Here is a 21,652-nt window from a genome sequence, read left to right as displayed (position 1 = left end):
ATAGTTTAAGCATTTCAGTATCTCACTGTATACTTAGCAGCCTTTTACCCAATAGTGTAGCGACAGAGGTGTGTCACTGTATACTCAATGGCCTTTTACCCAATAGTTCAGCCATAAGGGTGTCTCACTTTATATTCAATGGCCTTTACCCAATAGTATGTACATAGGGCTGTCTCACTGTACACTCAATGGACTTCTACCAAATAGACTAACCACAGGGGTGTTTCACTGTATACTCGCTGGTGTTTTACCTAATGGTTTGACCATAGGGCTGTCTTACTGTACACCTGATTTACTTTTACCATATTGGGGTCTCACAGCATTTTACACAACAGTTTGACCATTGAGGTGTCTCACTGTATACTCAATGGCCTTTTACCCAGTAGTTTGACCACAGGAGTGCCTCATTGTATACCTAATGGCATTTTACCCAATAGTTTGATCACAGGGCTGTCTCACTGTATGCTTAATGGCCTTTTACCCTATAGAATCAATGGGATGTTGAACAAATCTATCAATTCCAGCAAGATCCATGAATATGTTACACAATGTACATCTTTTATTGTCAAAGATGTGGTAAATTTAAATATTCTCAGCATATGGCTTCTTATACTTTTAAAAGATGCATTGAATAAAGAGTGAAAACAGAATGCCAATTGTTTCAGAGCACTATATGGATAAGATTTATGGAGTTAATAATGTGCAGAACTTGTAACTTGAGCTATGACTCATTGAGCTGCAGACATTTTTCCACCTTCATTCTGAAACATATGGGATCATCTGTTTACTAAGCAATAAAAGTACCTCCGTTGTAACAATGATCTACTTGTAACTCAAATAGCCTTAAATGTATTTTTATATCATTCAAGGCAAGTTTGCAACAATTTTAATCAATGTAGTAATGAGCCCATTTCCTTTGTTTTATAGGTGTGGCACCCACCGGAGGGAACACCTCATCTATGTGCTCTTTACTTCTTCAGCACCATTATTTGCATATGCATATACCCATAACAGAATCTAAAATCTATAGTTGACATTACTTGATATATCAAATGAATGTCATAATAAAGATTAAAAATTATGAAAGCTAACTGATGCAAGGGAAGCCATTTAGTGGGAAAAGGGTCAGGAATGTGCTGAGGCAGGAAAGGCTCATCCCTCAACAAAGGCACAGGTTTTTTTTACTAAGACGATAAAGCTGAATAAAATATTTTTTGAAAACAGATAATAGAAACCTTTTGTGCTTTTGTTGTGACCACGTTGCACTCACTGTGCTAAAAAATCATGAAAAGTATTGCTTCGGGATCTGCTACAATGCTTGTATCTGAAAAAGAAGTCAGGGATGAAATATAAGGCCTGAAGCTTTTTTACCAGGATCATATCTAATAACTTCATTCACCAGCACTGCCATTGTCCCAAAATTTTTAGTTTATTCATATTGTTATGAAAAGGTGTAATCATTAAACCATTGCAGGCTGCTGAGAAAGTCTGAGACTTCAAATGATCCCGTTACATTGCTGGTATTATTTCCTTATTTTCTGGGATGGAGCAAAGCTTCTTTACCGTTCAGGGCATCTTCTCATTTCTAAAACATGGTTTTATTTCTTTATTTCTTGTGTGAATGAAATACAAATGGCATTTTAACCTGTCGTGACTTAGTGCTTTGCAAGTGAGTGCTATCTACTTCTATTCCCTCTCTCACTCAAATTTTTTTTACCACATCACACATAACATAAATGCCTCTATAAAGGCCATAATAAAGAACAACCACCAATCATATATTTGGGTTGTTAGGTAAACAGAAGGCGATAGCGTTGGGCTCACTGAAGCACTGCTTGCTAGCCTTATGTCAAAGTAATAGGGTGGCTTAAGATCTGTAAATAATGAGACAGTTAATGCCATGGTACCCTGTCTTTGCTACCATTATTGTTGTATTTCACACCTTCACCCCAGCTTAAGAGCTATCCTTCACAGACAAATCCACTGTACTAATCCGAACAATGAAATCAGGTGAGAAAGGTTGGGAGTGTATTATTATATTGGACTCTGCCGATTTAGCTTTTGAAATAGTCTCTTCATTGTATCATACATCATGTTTCATACAAATCAGCTTTAGTGTGAGCACTTAACCCAATGTGCAGCTGTTAATTTCCCTGACAGGATTAAAAAAATGAAATATTATCATCTACACATTGTTTGTGATCCTTTTCCCCTCTCTGGTTTCAAAATTAAATTAGACAGAGCAGATGTGACAAGTAAGATGAAGGTTGGTTTGTGTTACATATGATATTTTTGATGCACTCTCAATTTCTGCTTTGTGTTGCAAATTTCTGACACAGTTCCTCCCACCTGACTCTGAATTGAAATCTGATACTGAAAGCTTCTTTTCTTTTTTAAAAAAAGTCAAGTGGTTGTTGATAAGTTTGCGTTTTGACAGTTCAAAATTTTCCTTTGATTTCTGACATGGATTTCAAGTTCCCATGTCATCTGGCCTTGGAAAAAAAACACTTCAAGAGTCATCTCCCAGACCAATTTGTATGTGTTCAAGGCTACAGTGAATTATATTGCCCTCAAGTTGCTGTACAGGCTGCATGCCCTAGAGACCACGCTTGAGGGCTAACACCTGTTAACTGCACAGGCCCAATGTAAAAAAAAAACTTAATTAACTCAACAAATCAAAGCTTAAGGATAAAAAATATAATTTTACCTCTTCCTAATCCCGAGCTTCCAGAAGTGACCTTTGACATTGGAGCTTGTGTGGTATGTGGTGCAGATTTCACAGATTTTTCCGCATCTTGTCTTTCCTTTCAGAACAAAGAGACCAGAGAATTGGTGGTGAAAGTAAGTAACAGTCTTGTTAAGCAAAGACCAGAGCATCTACTGCAGGCCAGTGAAAAAGATAAACTAATTCTCTATTTAGTTGAAGCTTTATAGAGTTAAACTGACAAGTAGTCATTAAAAGGCTGCACACCAGCATTGAAATTGAGCAGTAAACATGGCCACACAGACAGCTGGGACAGACTTTCAAAAGCCAGGGTGGGTCAGTAGAGGTCACCGGTGAGGGTAATTTCAGGAAAGGCTAATTTCACAACTACCTTTAGCAGGTGGCACAACACTCAATGACTATTTAGTGAAACTGGACCAAGGAAGTTTGAAAAAAGACAAGGTCATGATAGACAGGAAGAAATTGAGAAACAAAATCCTCTCATCTATTTCTTTAATTGACTGCATGAAAAGTCAATGAAATGAAGGAAAAAGGATGGAGAGGTGAAAGTATTGAATCAAATAGCTGGGTATTTGATGCCAGATTGAATGAGTCCAATTGCTTCAAAAGCTAAATAAACAAATCCTACAAGGCATACAGACAAGGACTTCTACACCTGTGGGAAATGCTAGTTTATATGAAATGTGTTTCATCCCCTGTCAAACCATTTTTTTTTAACATAAAAGATGACCATGTTAACTAGTGCAGCTGGTGACACTACTGCCTGCAGCAAGGTCAGAAAGGACTAAAGTGAACAAAGTAAGTATTGTGTTTTCAACACACAGCAAAACAAACAGAGTAGGGAACACTTTTCAAGCACAGCTGTGCTCACGTTTCCTTGTTAGTGCCATTGATCAGATTTACACTACATCACAGACAACTCTTAAATTATTCACGTACCATCACGGTTTCTGCTTTAACGTGTGAAAGCATAGAACATGCTTGTTATTGAAACAAAGAGGATGGGCGGACCTGAGAAATATAAATTTCCACTAGCATGATGATCCGTGTTGACTTATCTTGCATCTGAGTAATTTGATTAAACTAAAGATTCCAACATGCATACTGACACTGGGTTCTTCACATCTGTTGTTGAAGATTTGATTAGCTATGCACAAAGTGGCAGATTAAACTCTGCTTGGTGAAATTCAAGCCACCTGCATTATAGATTAACATCAATAGGGATACTTCCACATTTTGCAAATGATTAAATTCAATCTATATTAAAAAAGAATTAATTAATAATGAGCTTCAGGTAGGTAAAATTTAGCATCTGTGCTTGGGATTACAATATCAAAGCACAATGCAGAAACCCTTGTAGTCTTTATTAAGATTTAACTCAATTTAAACATCAGTTTTAGACCAATTTCCTTTCATGAATTAATAAAAGTCTCAAGATTTTGCAAATTATTGTTTCATAATTTATCACCAGCCACTATTTAGAGAATGACTGGTGGCTAATAAGATATTGGGCTACCTATTGTCTGTAATTTTAAAGATTTAAAAAAGTCAATATGTATTTCTTATAAATTACTAATGCGGTAGTCCACATGACAATATTTTTAAAAAGTTTCTGCTTCTGTTTAATTTTACATAACTGCAAATACATAGCTATAAGCTGTGTTCAGAATATGTCGTTTTGTCCTCAGTAGTACTGCTCTTATGAAGCAAAAGCATAAATTTCTCTTCATATTGATCTCTGCAATTCTTAAAATTATTCTCAAAGTAACTTAAATATTTCACATCAAGCATGTCAAAGATGTAAACTGAAAAGCAGCCAAAAGCTCTGTCTCTAAGTACATTGCTGTTAAAACATCAAATGGTATAGGAAGGTTAAAGAGAGTTTAACATCAGGACAAATATAGCTAGAAAAAAATATTTTAAAGAGCATGTATCCAATGGGTCAAATAGCCTCTTTCTGCATCTTTATAAAATAAATTAATAAAAGATACTGCACATTTAAGATTAATCTTTAAAGTCAATTCTTTCTTTAACAACTTACCAAGTAAGGAGATAATGTCAGAGTACGAAATTCAGAGTCTAAAAACAAAGCAAACTTATTATCAAAATATACTGGTTGGTGTGATCTGCTAGCTATTACTGAATCATGGTACCTATCATTCTCTTAGTTAGCACAAAGATGGTGAGGGGTATGAAAAGGTAGCTGCCCTATGGTCTGCGAATCCTTCCATCAATTCAAACTATTCTCCAAGAAGAGACTCTAAAGACACTGAAACTGCAATACATACTATTTAGCAGGGAACTGTTGATATTGCACAAACACATGGTTATATTATTGAACCGGGGATATTGAACATTGTCATCTGTATCTAGGTACAGTGACAAGCTTTGGTATTGAATACCACTCAGAGAGTAAAAAGAAAACAGAATGCAAAATATAGTGTTGCAGTTACAGAGAAAGTGCACATTGCTATATTTAATTGTAAGTTTTGTACTTTTTAAACACATTGGCATCTTCAATTGCTGAAGCACTAAATTTGAAAGTGTTTACAACCCGCGTGATACGCATAAATAATCATTTTTCAACATGAATTTACATTGATGTAATCTAATAGCCTCCTCTGTCAAATCATTTTCCTTATGGAAATGTTCAAAATAAAAATCAAAACCACAACAAAAATCTGAAAATCTCATTCTTCAAAGTAGCTTGGTCAGTTTTGATTTCCATAAAATACATACTTATTCTCTATTTCAATGCTCAGCTATTCAAAATCTTCTTTGTTCACTTCTTGAACATTTTGGCTACTTGTTACCTGATTTGAACAAAGATGTTTAAAAAGCACAATTATGTGCCTGAGGACTTTAGGGAAAATAATTTCATATAGACACTCGAAAGAAATGGATTTTGTTTGTTTTCCTTCAAATGTCATTTAAGTGAAGATTACAGGACCAAATGCCACTGGAGCAGCTGAGAGTAAGTACTTTAATATGATAATGTGTAACAGCTAAATCAAAGTCTCAGGATGCAGAAGAAGCCTCTGTTAAGAGTTGGACAGAAAAGCAATTTGACCAAGTTCTACAGTGTAAAGATATGCATAAAACTAATATTATATTCCTGAAAAGAGCACCACACTAAAAATAAATTTAGTGAGATGTACAAGTGGTTATGTCTACTTTGAATGGTCTTTCTGTATTTAACGAAGATAGGAAACAGAAAAGCAATAATATGCTATATAGGCTGATAGCCTCAAGGGAGTTGACAACATTCCTGAAAGTTAATGAAAGGCTTGGGTGATATTAACAGCTCAATCAAAATGCTTTCTTGGTCATTATAACAACCATAAATTTCTTGACCATTTACACAGAACCAGTAAAACAAAATTGAAGATAAATGTTGAATTTTCCTGAGGAATAAATTGGAGGCAAAATCCTCCGATGTGTTTGGGCGAGAAAATAGCAAGCAAAGTAATGCATATTAATATTTGATGAAACATCTTTTTGGAGCAACAGGAATGAAGTGAGAAAATTAAAGAATAATATTAGATTTCAATAAATGAAAATTAATAGATCATCTAAATTAATACTTCTTTGAAATATTTATGAAAAAGAACTACAGAAGCATATTCTTGTGTGATGCAAACATGGATTTTAACATCAAAGAGGTGCTTCATGGGACAGCCTCTTAGTTATTTTTATTTTGAGATAGCATGCAGAATAGGAAACACAAAATACTCCGCAGATGCTGGGGTTAAAGTAACACGCACAACACGCTAGAGGAACTCAGCGGGTCGGGCAGCATCCGTGGAAATGAACAGTCAACGTTTCGGGCCGAGGCCCTTCATCAGGACTGCAGAATAGGCCCTTCCAGCCCCTTGAGTCATGCTGCCAGGCAACTCCCGATGTCCCAGATTTAACCCTAACCCAATCACGGGATTATTTACAACTAATTGGTATGTCTATGGACAGTGGGAGGAAACCGGAGCATCCAGGGAAAACCTATGCTTTTCATGGAGCAGATGTACAAACCCCTTACAGAGGGCAGTGGGATTGAACTCCAAACTCCAATGCCTGGAGCTGTAATAGTATTGTGCAATCCATTACACTATCGTAACGCCCAAGAATCATTGCTATAATCCTACCAGCACTTTTAATAACAAAAAAGAAGTGTGAAGTTGGTCAAGTCAAGTCTGAAATGACATCAGGGAGGCTGAAATCAGGAATCAAGCTCTGACATGGGACCCACACAGCTCCAAACAGGAAAGGAACATCCATAAGCACAGGATCAGAGTCAGGTTTAATATCACTGCTATATCTCATGAAATTTGTGGTTTTGTGCCAGCAGTAATTTGTAATACATAATAATAAAAGCTATAAATTACAGTAAGTATATACAGTATATTAAAAAGTTAAATTAATTAGGAAGTGCAAAATGAGAGAAAAAATAGAGTTCATGGATTCATTGTCCATTAGAAATATGATCGGAGAGGGGAAGAATCTGCTCCTGAAACATTTAATGTTTGTCTTCTGGCTCCTGCACCTCTTCTTTGATGGCAGCAATGAGAAGAGGGCATGTCCTGGGTGATGGGGTGCTTAAAGATGGATGGTTTCATTTTGAGGCGGCTTCTGAAGATGTCCTGGATGCTGAGGAGGCTAGTGGCCATGATGGAGCTGCTGAGTTTACATCTTTCTGCAGCTTTTTCCCTGGACTTTCCAGCTTCAGATGCTGTAAATTTGATGCAAGTGAAATTCTGACCTGAAACATTAACACTGCTTCTTGTTTCACAGATGCTGCCTAACTTGGTGAATGTTTCTGATTTTATTTTGTTTTCTCACAGGACCAGGTTCACTTGAATCTATTCTATTCACACCTTCTATACAGAAATCACAGAAGAACTCGGAACCTTTTCCATGACAGCCAAGCAGCAACAAAATGCATTGCAGCTGTCACAGAAAGAGCACAGATTCCAAGAGCATGGGAGTGAGTCCCAGTGATTCTATAACTAGGGAAAGTGAGTAGGAGACCCACTGGCATTACAGAAGGCAAAACCTGGCGTGGATTGGCCTAAGGTCTCCTACAGAAGTAAGAATTCATGCAACATGGAGAAACATTACAGGAAATGTCATGATCCTATAAAACTGCAGATGTAATAGATACCTTCAAATGGCTCATAGATAGGCACATAAGAATGGAGGGATAATCATATGGGATTGGTGTGATTAGGCATCATTAGTTAATTGGATTGTGGCCGAAGGGTCTGTTCCTGTGCTGTACTGTTCTATGCTCTGTGTGAATGGGAGCTGCAGTCACTGTACAAACAAATATATTCAGATCCATATGCCAAGTCACACTGTTACTCCATTCAAAGCCCCACATACCCTACCTTCTCCTACACCATCTCCCATTATTACCCCACATAGAATACAAAGCTCAACGCATCTCATCTCTTCCACTTTGGCTAAGATCACAAGGAATAGGAGGGAGACCTCCCAGGCAGGTGGGAATATTGTGAGCTCATCTTTCTTCTTCTAGGGAAAGGGAGTAGAAAGGTCCAATCCAAGTGTGCGAGCTATAAGAGATCTGATAGGCAAACTCGTTATAAGTGCTTAATTGTGATGCCTACATCCTCTTTGTTTGGACACAGTTATTCATTACCATCAAAACTGTTACATCACGACAGAGCAACCTTTTTTATGCCACGGACGAATACCATTAAGCCAACTCTTTCAAGTTAGCAACTCTTATCATAGAGGTATTTTGGTCTGCCCTCAAGAGAGATTCCCTGCCTCCTCTCAGAATACAATCACATTGAAGCAGAGGAGCAAATGGAAAATGAGGAGCTGGAGGAGGAAATGTGGAAGCAGGAGGAAACACTGGAGGCAGAGCATCAGAAAGGGCAAGACAATGATCATGATGATTATCTCTGCACATGAGACCCCACAACCTCACCTCTGAGAATGACTCAGCAACCAATGGGAAGATGAGGTTGGAGGGACACATGCACCAGGGAGCAGCAGGCTACCGTCTGGCTGCAATTCGGTGCAAGGATTTACTCAAAGGAAGATTGACTCCCCCAGGGACATAAGGTGACTGACAGGAAATAATAAACTAGTGGTGTCGTTAGTGGATGAGATATTGATCAGCCTTGCTGTTTGGGGAAAGTAACTGTCTCTGAGCCTGCTAGTCCTGGTGTGGATGCTATGAACGCTCCTCCTGATGGGAGTGTGTCAAACAGTCCATGAGGAAGGTTGGGGTGGGGGAGTTCCTTCATGATGTTACTAGCCCTTTTCCAGCACCTTGCTGTATATATGTCCTTGATGGCGGGTGGCGTGCTGGGCAGTTAGTTTTGACTACCTGTTGTAGAGCCTTCCTGTCCACCAGCAGGACATCAGAAGCTTGGAGAAGAGGGGACTTCAATCCGGTCCACTGCCCGAGGTTAAAAGGCAGCAGCGGTTCACAGCAGTGTAACAGAATGTTGATCAGTGGCCAATCAATGTTTCAGATTAGTTAATAAGAGCTAATTAAAGGAAAGCAGGGGCACGGGCATTAGCCATCATCTGAGTGGACATAGTAAGAGTGGTGGTCTTAAGACTTTAGATCTTTGAGGCTTCACTCAGGGAAAGCAAAGCTCAAGTTTTTCCCTTTTCTATTTTTATATTTGCTCTGCTAGGTAGAGACGCCAGGCAGGATAATGTAACGTTCCTCTTGCGGGATGTGGGAAGGCAGGGAGACCTCCACTATCCCTGACCACTACATCTGTGAGAAGTGCATCCAGCTGCAGCTTCTAACAAAGTGTTGAGGAGTTGGAGGTGGAACTGGATGAACTCCAGAACATTCAGGAGGCGGAGAAGGTGATAGATAGGACATTAGGGGAGGTAGTTACACCAAAAGTGCAGGACACAGAAAACTGGGGGACAATCAGGAAAGGGAGAGGGGTTGAGGAGCCCCCTGTGGTCATCCACCTCAACAGCAGGTACATCACTTCTGATACAGTCGGGGGGATGACCTAACAGAAGATAGTCACAGCCTCACAGGTACATAGGGTAGTTAAGAAAGCTTATGGGGTGTTAGCTTTCATAAGTCGAGGGATAGAGTTTAAGAGACACGATGTAATGATGCATGGGTCAGCATAAAACTCTAGTTAGGCCGCACTTGGAGTACTGTGTTCAGTTCTGGTCGCCTCACTATAGGAAGGATGTGGAAGCATTGGAAAGTATACAGAGGAGATTTACCAGGATGCTGCCTGGTTTAGAGAGTATGGATTATGATCAGAGATTAAGGGAGCCAGGGCTTTACTCTTTGGAGAGAAGGAGGATGAGAGGAGACATGATAGAGGTGTACAAGATATTAAGAGGAATAGACAGAGTGGACAGCCAGCGCCTCTTCCCCAGGGCACCACTGCTCAGTACAAGAGGACATGGCTTTAAGGTAAGGGGAGGGAAGTTCAAGGGGGATATTAGAGGAAGGTTTTTCATTCAGAGAGTGATTGGTGCGTGGAATGCACTGCCTGAGTCAGTGGTGGAGGCAGATACACTAGTGAAGTTTAAGAGACTACTAGACAGGTATATGGAGGAATCTAAGGTGGGGGTTATATGTGAGGCAGGGTTTGAGGGTCAGCACAACATTGTGGGCTGAAGGGCCTGTAATGTGCTGTACTATTCTATGTTCTACGTTCTATGTTGTCGAATCTCTGGCACTGAGCCTGCTGCTGTGACTCAGAAGGGAAGGGGAAGAAGAGGCATGCTGTAGTGATAGGGGAGTCGTTAGTTCAGGGAACAGATAGAGATTCTGTGGATAAGAATGAGATTCCCGGATTGTATGTTGCTTCCCAGGTGCCAGGGTCTAGGATATCTTGGATCAAATCCCCATCATTTTTAAATAGGAGGGTGATCTGCCAGAAGTTGTGGTCCATATAGGTACTAGGTGATGAGGTTCTTCACAGGAAGTTCAGCGAGTTAGTTGCTAAGTTAAAGGGCAGGACCTCCAGGGTTGTGATCTCTGGATTGCATCCCGTGCCCCGTGCTAGTGAGGCTAGAACTAGAAAAAGTACCCAGCTTAATACATGGCTATGGAGTTGGTGTAGGAGGCAGGGCATAAGATTTTGGATCATTGGTCTCGATTCCAGGGAAAGTGGGACCAAGATGGCGGCATGACGCAGCTTGCAGCGGCCACTCCGGAGCTAATTATCTATTATTTGTGAAGTGGGGTGCTGTGCGCAATCATAAACGATTGAAAACGGACGTGGGAGCACGGAGGAACATCGGGAAATCTCCAGGAAGACCTTCTTCGTTGCTGCTGCTGCTGTGAGGTCCGGGACTCTGCTGGGAAGAACAGGCCCCCAGTCCTCGGGGTCGCGTTGCCGATGGCGGGAGAGGATACACTCGGCCGAGGATGGTGCTCGGAGAAGCTGTGCCGGAGGGGATGGTCGTCAACTCGGAGGTTCGACGGACTCGGAGTACACTGTGGTCAGGTTGCTTTCAGTGTGTGCTGCGTCTGCGAGGCTGAGTCGGGCGGCGCCGTGGAAGTCCATAGCAGGGGTATTCCCTTCTGCCGCCAGCGTGGGATGGCGAGTCTGTCGGGACCCTGGGGACTTGTGGAAACTGTGTGGTGATTTCTTTTGAACTTATAGTCCTTTAACATCTTTGGACTATTTTTACTGTACCCATGGTCTGTTTTTTTTTATCAATTATGCTATTGTTTGTACTGTTGTAACTATGTGGTTTTGTGCAGGTCTTGTAGCTTTAGTTTTTGGTCTTGTTTTGTCTGGTGAATTTGGAGCTCCTTTCTGGGGAACGCGCTAAGACGGTAGCGCGATATTAATATGCAGCAGCCTCTCCGGACTCTGGATTGGGGATTGCCAAACGTTATGTGGATTTTCTAGTGTAGTCTGTTTTGTCATGTGCTTTTGTGATATCATTCTGGAGGAACGTTGTCTCATTTTTTAACTGCTTTGCATTTGTGGTTTCTAAATGACAATAAATTGAATCTGAATCTGAATCTGAATCTGTACAGAAGGGATGGTTTACACCAGAACTGGAAGGAGTCCAGTATCTTAGTGGGAAAGTTTGTTAATGCTGCATTGTGGGGTTTAAACTAGAGTTGCAGGGAATGGGAACCAGATTTGAAAAGGTTTGTGGGGAGGTTGTGGAGGCAGGTGTTGGTAAGATTTCAGACAAAGTTAAGAATCAAAAGGTTGAGCAATTTGTGACAAAATTGAAAGGGATGAATACTGGGCTGAAGGTGTTGCATCTGAATGTGTGCAGTATACAGAATAAGGAACATGAACTTGCAGCACAGTCGCAGATTGGCAGGTATGATGTTGTAGGCATCACAAAATCATGGCTGAAAGATGTCCAAGGATACTCATTGTATTTGAAAGGCCAGACAGGAAGGCAGAGGGGGCAGCTTTGCTGTGTTGGTAAAAATGAAATCAAATCACTAGAAAGAGGTGACAGAGGGTTGCAAGGTGATGAATCATTGTAGGTACAGCTAAAGGACAACAACAGTAAAAAGACCTTGATGGGAGTTGTATGCAGACCCTGAAACAGTATTAAGGATGTGGCCTAAAAATTACAATGAGAGATGGAAAATGGGCAATGTTTTAATAGTCATGGGGGTCTTCAATATGCAGTAGATTGGGAAAATCAGGTTGGCATTGGATTCTAGAGTGCCTATGGGATGTTTTTTTAGAGCAGCTCGTGGTTGAGTCCACAAGAGGATCAGCTATTCTGGTTTGGGTGCTGAGCAATGAACCAGAATTGATTAGAAAGCTTAAGGTAAAAGATCCCTGAAGGGAAAGTGAAAGAAATATGATTGAATTCACCCTGAAATTTGAGAAGGAGGAGCTAAAGTCAGATGTATCATTTTTTCAGTGGAGTAAAGGGAATTACAGAGGCATGAAAGAGGAGCTGGGACTGCAGAGCAGCAATGGTTGAAATTTCTTGAAGCAATTCCGAAGGCACAGGGCATATGCATCACAAAGAAGAAATAGTATTCGAAAGGAAATATCACACAACCATGGCTAACAAGAGAAGTCAAAGCCACCATAAAGCCAAAGAGAGGACATATAATAGAGCAAAGATTAGTAGGAAGTTAGAGGATTGGGAAGCTGTTTAAAAAAAAACAACAGAGGGCAAATAAAAAAGATGAAATACAAAAGTAAGCTAGCCAATAAGATTAAGGAGGATACCAAAAGTTTCTTCCGATACATAAAGAGTAAAAGAGAGGTGAGAGTGGATATCAGACAGCTGGCAAAACAAAGCTGGAGAAGTAGTAATGGGGGACAAGGAAATGTAAGTATTTTAGACCATAAGACCATAAGGCAAAGGAGCAGAAGTTGACCATTCAGCCCATAGAGTCTGCTCCGCCATTTCATCATGAGCTGATCCAATCTCCCCTTTAGTCCCATTCCCCCGCTTTCTCACCATAACCTTTGATGTCCTGACTACTCAGATACCTATCAATCTCTGCCTTAAATACACCCAATGACTTGGCTTCCACTGCTGCCCGTAGCAACAAATTCCATAGATTCACCACCCTCTGGCTAAAAATTTTTTTTTGCATTTCTGTTCTGAATGGGCGCCCTGCAATCCTCAAGTCATGTCCTCTCGTATTAGACTCCCCCACCATGGGAAACAACTTTGCCACATCTGCTCTGTCCATGCCTTTCAACATTCGAAACGTTTCTATGAGGTCCCCCTTCATTCTTCTAAACTCCAAGGAGTACAGTCCAAGAGTGGTCAAACGGTCCTCATATGTTAACCCTCTCATTCCCAGAATCATTCTAGTGAATCTTCTCTGAACCCTCTCCAATGTCAGCACATCCTTTCTTAAATAGTGCACACAGTATTCCAAGTGAGGTCTTACCAGTGCCTTATAGAGTCTCAACATCACATCCCTGCTCCTATACTCTATTCCTCTAGAAATGAATGCCAACATTGCATTCGCCTTCTTCACCGCCAACTCAACCTGGAGGTTAACCTTAACGGTATCCTGTACAAGGACTCCCAAGTCCCGTTGCATCTCAGAACTTTGAATTCTCTCCCCATTTAAATAATAGTCTGCCCATTTATTTCTTCTACCAAAGTGCATGACCGTACACTTTCTGATTTCTAATTCATTTGCCACTTCTTTGCCCATTCCCCCAATATATCCAAGTCTCTCTGCAGACTCTCTGTTTCCTCAGCACTACTGGCCCCTCCACCTATCTTTGTATCATCAGCAAACTTAGCCACAAAGCCATCTATTCCATAATCCAAATTGTCAGTCTTTGCATCAGTCTTCACTGTGGAAAACACGAACAGTATGGTGGAGTTCCAGGTGTCGGGGGAGGGACATGAAGTGTGTGAAGCTAACATTACTAGAGAGAAGGTTCTTGGGAAATTGAAGGGTCTGAAGGTAGGTAAGTCACCTGGACCAGATGGTGTACACCCCAGAGTTCTGAAAGAGGTGGCTGAAGACACTGTGGAGGCATTAGAAATGATATTTCAAGGATCACTAGATTCTGGAACGGTTCACTAAGACTGGAAAATTGCATTTGTCACTCCACTCTTCAAGAAAAGTGACAGAAATCTATAGGCCAGTTAGTCTGACCTCAGAGGCTGGGAAAATTTTGGAATCGATTATCAAGGACGATGTTTCAGGGTACTTGCAGGCACATGATAAAATAGGCCATAGTCAGCAAGGTTTCCTCAAGGATAAATCTTGTCTGACAAATCTGTTGGAATTCTTTGAAGAAATAACAAGCAGGATAGACAAAGGAGAATCAGTGGATGTCATGTACTTGGATTTCAGAAGGCCTTTGACAAGGTGCCACACATGAGGCTGCTTAACAGGCTACGAACCCATGGTATCATATTGAAGACCCCCATGACTATTAAAACATTGCCCATTTTCCATCTCCCATTGTAATTTTTAGGCCACATCCTTAATACTGTTTCGGGGTCTGCATACAACTCCCATCAAGGTCTTTTTACTGTTGTTGTCCTTTAGCTGTACCTACAATGATTCATCACCTTTCTAAAAAAGGATGTGCTGAAACTGGAGAGGGTTCAGAGGAGGTTAACAAAAATGATTCCAGTATTGAATGGCTTGTTGTATGAAGAGTGTTTGATGGCTTTAGGCCTGTGAGTGGTGGCCTCATTGAAACCTATTGAATGGGAAAGACCTTGATAGAGTGGATGTGGAGAGAATGTTTCCAATGGTGGGCGAGTCTAAGACCAGAGGGCACAGACTCAGAATAGAGTGGTGTCCTTTTAGAAAGTAGATGAGAAGGAATTTCTTTCGCAAGAGAGTGGTGAATTTGCGGAATTCTTTGCTACAGGCAGCTGTGGAGACCAAGTCTTTATGTATTTTTAAGGCAGAGGTTGACAGATTCTTGATTGGTTGGGGCATGAAGGGATACAGGGAGAAAGCAGGAGATTGGGCCTGAGAGGAAAATTGGATCAGCCATGATGAAGTGGTGGAGCAGACTCGATGGGCCAATTGGACTAATTCTGTTCCTATATCTTTTGGTCTAATGGTCTTATGCTTTAATATACACTCAGTGGCTACTTTATTAGGTACACCTGTACAGCTAATCGTTAATGCAAATATCTAATTAGCCAATCATGTGGCAGCAATTCAATGCATAAAGCATGCAGACATGGTCAAGAGGTTCAGTTGTTGTTCAGACCAAACACCAGAAAGGGGAACAAATGTGACCTTTAACCATGGAATTATTGTTGGTGCCAGATGGAGTGGTTTGAGCACCTCAGGAACTGATAATCTCCTGGAATTTCCTGCATTATAGTCTCTAGAGTTTATAGAGAATTGTGCAAAAAAGCAAAATCTAGTAAGTGGCAGTACTGTGGGCAAAAATGCCTTGTTAATGGAAGAGGTCAGAGGACAGACTGACAGCAAGATGACAGTAACTCAAATAACCATGTGTTACAACAATGGTGCGCAGAAGAGCATCTCTGAATGCCCAACACATTGAACCTTGACATGGATGGGCTACAGCAGCAGACCATGGGCATACACTCAATGACAATTTATTAGGTACAGGAGGTACTAATAAAGTTCTCACTGAGTTTATTTTGCTTCCTACTTCCACTGAGGAAGGTCTTGAGCTTATTCCTTCCTTTCCCTCACTGCCCACTCTGGCAATTAAATGAGTGGCAGGCGACTCCTATCTGCTGGGTGGAGACTGGGAGGTGCTTCCCTGTGCAGGTGTGACACCAGATACCAGAAGCATACAGAAGGCAAGAATCACTACTGAACTATAAAGCGATTTTTCTCTTTACTGTATTGAAGGCCTGGATGTGGGGAGGATGTTTCCAACAATGGGAGAGTCTATGACTAAAGGGCACAGCTTCAGAATAGAGAATCATCCATTTAGAACAGAGATGAGGAGGAATTTCTTGAACCAATGGGTGGTGAGTCTGTGGAATTCGCACCAGAGGCAGCTGTGGAGACCAAGTCATTGAGTACATTCAAAGTGGAGGTTGATAGGTTCTTGATTAGTAAAGGTATCAAAGGTTACAGGGAGAAGTCAGTGGGCCAAATGGAGCTTTATTCAATGCCTGTGTTACAAACTTCTTGTCTGACTTGTCTTCCTGTCTTACAGATAGCAACAATTCTTTGGCAATAGAAATTTTCAGCAGCTTCCCATGATCCTTGTTTTGGATGATGTATCAAAATAACTGTTTAAATAAATACTGCTCAGAAGCCAATCAGAATAGGTTATGACCAAAGATTCTATCATAATAAAGCACAGATTAAAAGAAAGGAGAAAGATTCAGAGGGCTTATATATGCATAAAGTACATTTTTTAAACTTCAGATTTATCAGTACTGTACAAATATTAATTCTGTTTAAACTCAATGGGATGTTATCCTTATCTTCAGGGATTTCTATTGACCAGATTGTTGACTAAGAAAACATCATTTCAGTCATATCCAAAATCAATATTTGAGCTCAAAAGTTTGTTTTAAAAACTGGTGAAATAATACACCAAATAAACATCCAAAAATGCAAGACTTATTGAACTAGGAGTTCATTTAATTGATGAATATTCACTCCTGAGAGAAAAAAAATTGTAATTAAAAAACCCAAAATTTTAAGGCAAAAGAGTGTGTAATAATTCTTACATGTTATACCTATGTTGTGCTGCACAATAAAATTTTAAGCACATTATTATTTGACTTTTGTTCTGATTTTTGAAAGGTTGAAAGCAGTTTCCAGATTTCAGAATTACTAGGCTGGATCTCTAGGCTGAATAGTAGGCTTTCCAGATTTCAGAACTACTAGGCTGAATAGTACAGCACATTACAGGCCCTTCAGCCCACAATGTTGTGCCGACCCTCAAACCCTGCCTCCCATATAACCCCGCACCTTAAATTCCTCCATATACCTGTCTAGTAGTCTCTTAAACTTCACTAGTGTATCTGCCTCCACCACTGACTCAGGCAGTGCATTCCATGCACCAACCACTCTCTGAGTGAAAAACCTTCCTCTAATATCCCCCTTGAACTTCCCTCCCCTTACCTTAAAGCCATGTCCTCTTGTACTGAGCAGTGGTGCCCTGAGGAAGAGGCGCTGGCTGTCCACTCTATCTATTCCTCTTAATATCTTGTACACCTCTATCATGTCTCCTCTCATCCCCCTTCTCTCCAAAGAGTAAAGCCCTAGCTCCCTTAATCTCTGATCGTAATCCATACTCTCTAAACCAGGCAGCATCCTGGTAAATCTCCTCTGTACCCTTTCCAATGCTTCCACATCCTTCCTATACTGAGGCGACCAGAACTGGACACACAGGTGTATATATATATTTGTATATAATATACAGGAGGCCACACTGGGAGCACCAGACACAGTACATAACCTTAATAGACTTACAGTTGATGTATCACCTCACCTGAAAGGCCCTGAATGGTAGTGAAGGAGGAGGTGTAGTGGCAGGTGTAGTATGTGCCACTTGCAAGGATGTGCCTGGAAGGAGATCAGTGGGGAGGTACGAATGGACAAGGGAGTCATGTGGGAAGCAATCCCTGTGGAAAGCAGAAAGTTGAGGGAGGAAAAGAAGTGCTTGTGGTGGGATCCTGTTGGAGAAGGCAAACTCGATGGCCTGTACATGATGCTTCCAAGTCAGCTTGGCGGTTAGATGGTTCAACCTCAATTCCAACTTAGGTGGATGGGCTCCAAAATAAGTCCACTCCAACTCTTTGCCACTCTGCTCTCTCCAAATCCGTCTCCAAATCCAACTTGAACATGCCTTGACCTCACTTCAGCCACTCTAATCTGCCTCAATTATACTCTGACTCCATCTCACATCTGCACACTTTGACCTTCGGATCAGCCTCACCATTGTTCGTCTCTTCATTGTTTACAGTGATTGTTCACCATCATTTTTCACATAAAAACTGTTATTAATAGAGTATTTAGTCATATTTCTTGCTTGGAAAAAAGCCAGTAGGCTGCTGCCCACCTTTCATACCACCATCTTAAATTGGTATAACATACATAGTCATCCAGATGCAGCAGGTTGAACTAATGCATACCAACCATACTGAAGAGCCATTAGAATTCTACCCATAAACACAAGATCCTGGAAAACCAAAGCAACAGACATGAAGTCCTGGAGGAACTCAGCAGGTCAGGCAGAGAATCTCAGCCTGAAACATTAAATGTTTATTCATTTCTATAGATGTTGCCTGACCTGCTGAGTTCCTCCAGCATTTTGTGTGTGTTGCTTTAGAATTCAAATCCGACATTTTTTTTTAAGCACAGCAGTGGTGTGCCCACCTCTGCCCATATTTATTGAAACCAAGACATGAATGTATTTCTCAGGCTTGTATTTGCAATTAAAGCCTACTGCACTCAAACTTCACAGCAAATCATTTAAAAATTACTGATTCATCTGAAAAACGTTTTTAAAATTTACAAGGCTACATTGTCATGTTCATGTTTGTTGGTTTCAAATTTGTATTAATCTGCATTCTGGTAATACTCACTTCCTGAAAATGTGGTGTTCTTGGCAAATAAAGACAAACCAGTAGCCAATCAGCATGTATTCTCAGAAAAAAACTTGTAACACTTGAAAAACTTAACCGGCCATTTAACAGGACTGTATTTCAGGAAGTTTTTAAATGCAGCTACACAAAGTTTCTGTATAATGGTCCAAAAATTGCAAAATAAAATTAATCCAAGTTCCCCATATATTGGGTGTTATGGAAATTTTCAAACAATGTTTGGAAAGGCTCTCGAACTAAAAAGGTGCTCCATTGAATACTGTTCTGTAAATTTTTCAATTTCTGCTTAAAAGTCCAATAGTTACTAAAACAAAATCAGCATGAAGAAAATTTCAATTTTCTAGTATAAATTAATGTTATTCAGCATGTTTTGTATATAGTCCTGTACACTTCTTAATGAAATATGTCATAAAACAGAAAGTAATGGGTCTGCTTCTGTGGACAGTGAAACAAGGTGAAGGTTTCAAGCCAAAGATGTCATTACTACAGGGAACAATTAATGACAAGCAGGTTGTAAAGTGCAGAGAGGCATGAAGGAGAGAACAAAAAGGCAATACCGAGGCAGAGTGGAAGGAGACATTCGTTGCTGGTAGTGCTGAGAGCAACAGAATGATGAAGGGATTAGGGAATGAGAAAAGATAGTTCTGAAGAAAGAGTAACTGGGAGAATATAAGAAATAGGAGCAGGAGCAGGTCATCCAGCCCATCGAGTCTGCCCCGCCATTCAATAAGATCATGGCTGATCAGTCTGTAAACTCAGCTCCATCTATCTGCCTTTTCCCCATAACCCTTAATTCCCTTACTATGTAAAAATGTATCTAACTGTTTATTAAAGATACTGTATTTAGTGAGGAAGCCTCAACTGCTTCCCTGAGCAGAGAATTTCACAGATTCACCACTCTCTGGGAAAAACAGTTTCTCCTCATCTCCATCCTAAATCTTCTCCCCTGAATCTTGAGGCAATGCCCCCTAGTTCTAGTCTCACCTACCAATGGAAACAACTTTCTTACTTCTATCTTATCTATCTCTTTCAAAGTGTTGTATGTTTCTATAAGATCCCCTCTCATTCTTCTGAACTCCAGAGAGTATAGTCCCAGACAACTCAATCTCTCCCCATCCCTGAAATCAAACTGGTGAACCTCCTCTGCACTGCCTCAAAAGCCAGTATATCCTTCCTCAAGTATGGAGACCAGAACTGCACACAGTACTCCTGGTGCAGCCTCACCAGTACCCTGTACAGTTGCAGCATTTCCTCCCTGCTCTTGAATTCAATCCCTTTAGCAATAAAGGCCAACATTCCGTCTGCCTTCTTAATAACCTGTTGTACCTGCAAGCCAGCTTTTTTGTGATTCATGAACAAGCACTCCCAAGACCCTCTGCACAACAGCATGCTATAATCTTTCACCATTTAAATAATAATCTGCTCTTCTAGTAAAAGGAAAAGGAAACCTATATTTTGTCCAAAATAGGTTATGTTAAGGATATCTTATATTTCTTATAAGACAGTTAAACGTCAGATGGCAATTTACAAACTAACTCCAGTTGAACTTATACCCTATGTAGTTTCCTTATGTTTCTTTGATTTCAATGGACATTTCTTAAGATTTACTATCATTAGCAGCACCCAAGTTATTTTGTCATAGAAAAGGCGCTCTTGACAAAAAGAGAAGTTATTCAGCTAACTAATGTGAGCTCTGGCAGAGCCAGACAAATTGTTGATTTTTTAAAAAGTATATCATATTCACATTTTTGGATCATTATCCATACTATTGCAAAATTTTCAATTTTTACATTGGCAGAAATGTTATGAGTACTCTGTCTAAAACAACCAATTTGGCCACTTACTCAGACTGTTCTGCATTAAGTGCAGACATCACACAGTTTACAAAAATTGCCTGCAGACATTTGCTAGGTGGTGAATAAAAATTCAATCAAGTGAAGCTTAAATTCTAAAGAAGAAAACCCATTTAATTTCAAAATATTACAGAACTTTGATAATATCAAATATTTACAATATTATTTCACCACCATTTATAAATGAAATGTTGACCCAATGACTCTTATATTCAGAGTTTTAAAATAGTGAAGTACAATTTTTTCCAGCATAAATATCGATCAATATTAATATGAATTAATTGTTCTTCACAATAGGTTTGCTGAAATTTATAGATATAGCAAATAATTTTGTGTAAGTTTGTACAATCTAAATAACTAAAATATCCTAAGTATTTTATTTTGATTATTTGTTTGCAACTGTCGCAAATAATTCCGAAAACTCAGGAATCCTTAAGAAGAAATAGTTCACTCTGTCACTTGGTGCTGATCAATATACTCATCCTCATGTGCTCTTCTCCATACCTGAAGATAGTAATTTTTTTCTGGCGTTTGGTTCAATATTTTAGTTTTCTAAAATACAATCTTACCATAGATGTTATCTGCCGTACCAATGATGAGCAGAAAAATTAATTTACATAGGTAATTATTATGAAAAAAGTAGTGTCTCAATATTTTTAAACTCTGAATCTATGAAACATTGGGTCAACATTTTATTCATACAAACCCTTTAATGCTGAAACTAACTGACCTTCCTGCAAAAATGGAGCTACATATTGAGTATTTTCAGGCTCTTTTGCTACTGATCCAAATATTTCATCAGGAATCAGAAAATATGGTTAATAATATTGAGGTCAAGTAGTCAATAAAATGTATGAGAATAATGTGGCCATTCAGCCCATCATGTCTGACCCGCCATTCAATTATGGCTAATTTATTTACCGTCTCAAGCCCATTCTCTAGCTTTCTCTCTGTAACTTTTGACACCCTTACTAATCAAAAACCTATCAACTTCTGCTTTAAATATGCCCACTGATTTGGCCTTCACAGCTGTCTTCGAAAATCCAACATAAAAGAGTACAGCACA

General features: G+C 39.9%; 1 protein-coding gene across 1 annotated transcript in view; it reads right to left on the bottom strand.

The window, feature by feature from the left end:
• LOC140715509 (uncharacterized) overlaps positions 1 to 21,652 on the bottom strand; it is a 449,684-nt gene that overhangs the window by 157,742 nt on the left and 270,290 nt on the right. The window contains exon 12 of the mRNA XM_073027850.1: positions 2,708 to 2,804. Coding sequence (XP_072883951.1) covers positions 2,708 to 2,804 — 97 coding nt within the window. The remainder of the gene's footprint in view (positions 1 to 2,707; positions 2,805 to 21,652) is intronic.

Source organism: Hemitrygon akajei, chromosome 23, assembly GCF_048418815.1.
Source record: "Hemitrygon akajei chromosome 23, sHemAka1.3, whole genome shotgun sequence".
In the NCBI taxonomy this organism is placed as follows: domain Eukaryota; kingdom Metazoa; phylum Chordata; class Chondrichthyes; order Myliobatiformes; family Dasyatidae; genus Hemitrygon; species Hemitrygon akajei.
The sequence above is the reverse complement of the archived record's forward strand: the minus strand, read 5'-3'. Positions and strand labels throughout refer to the sequence as shown.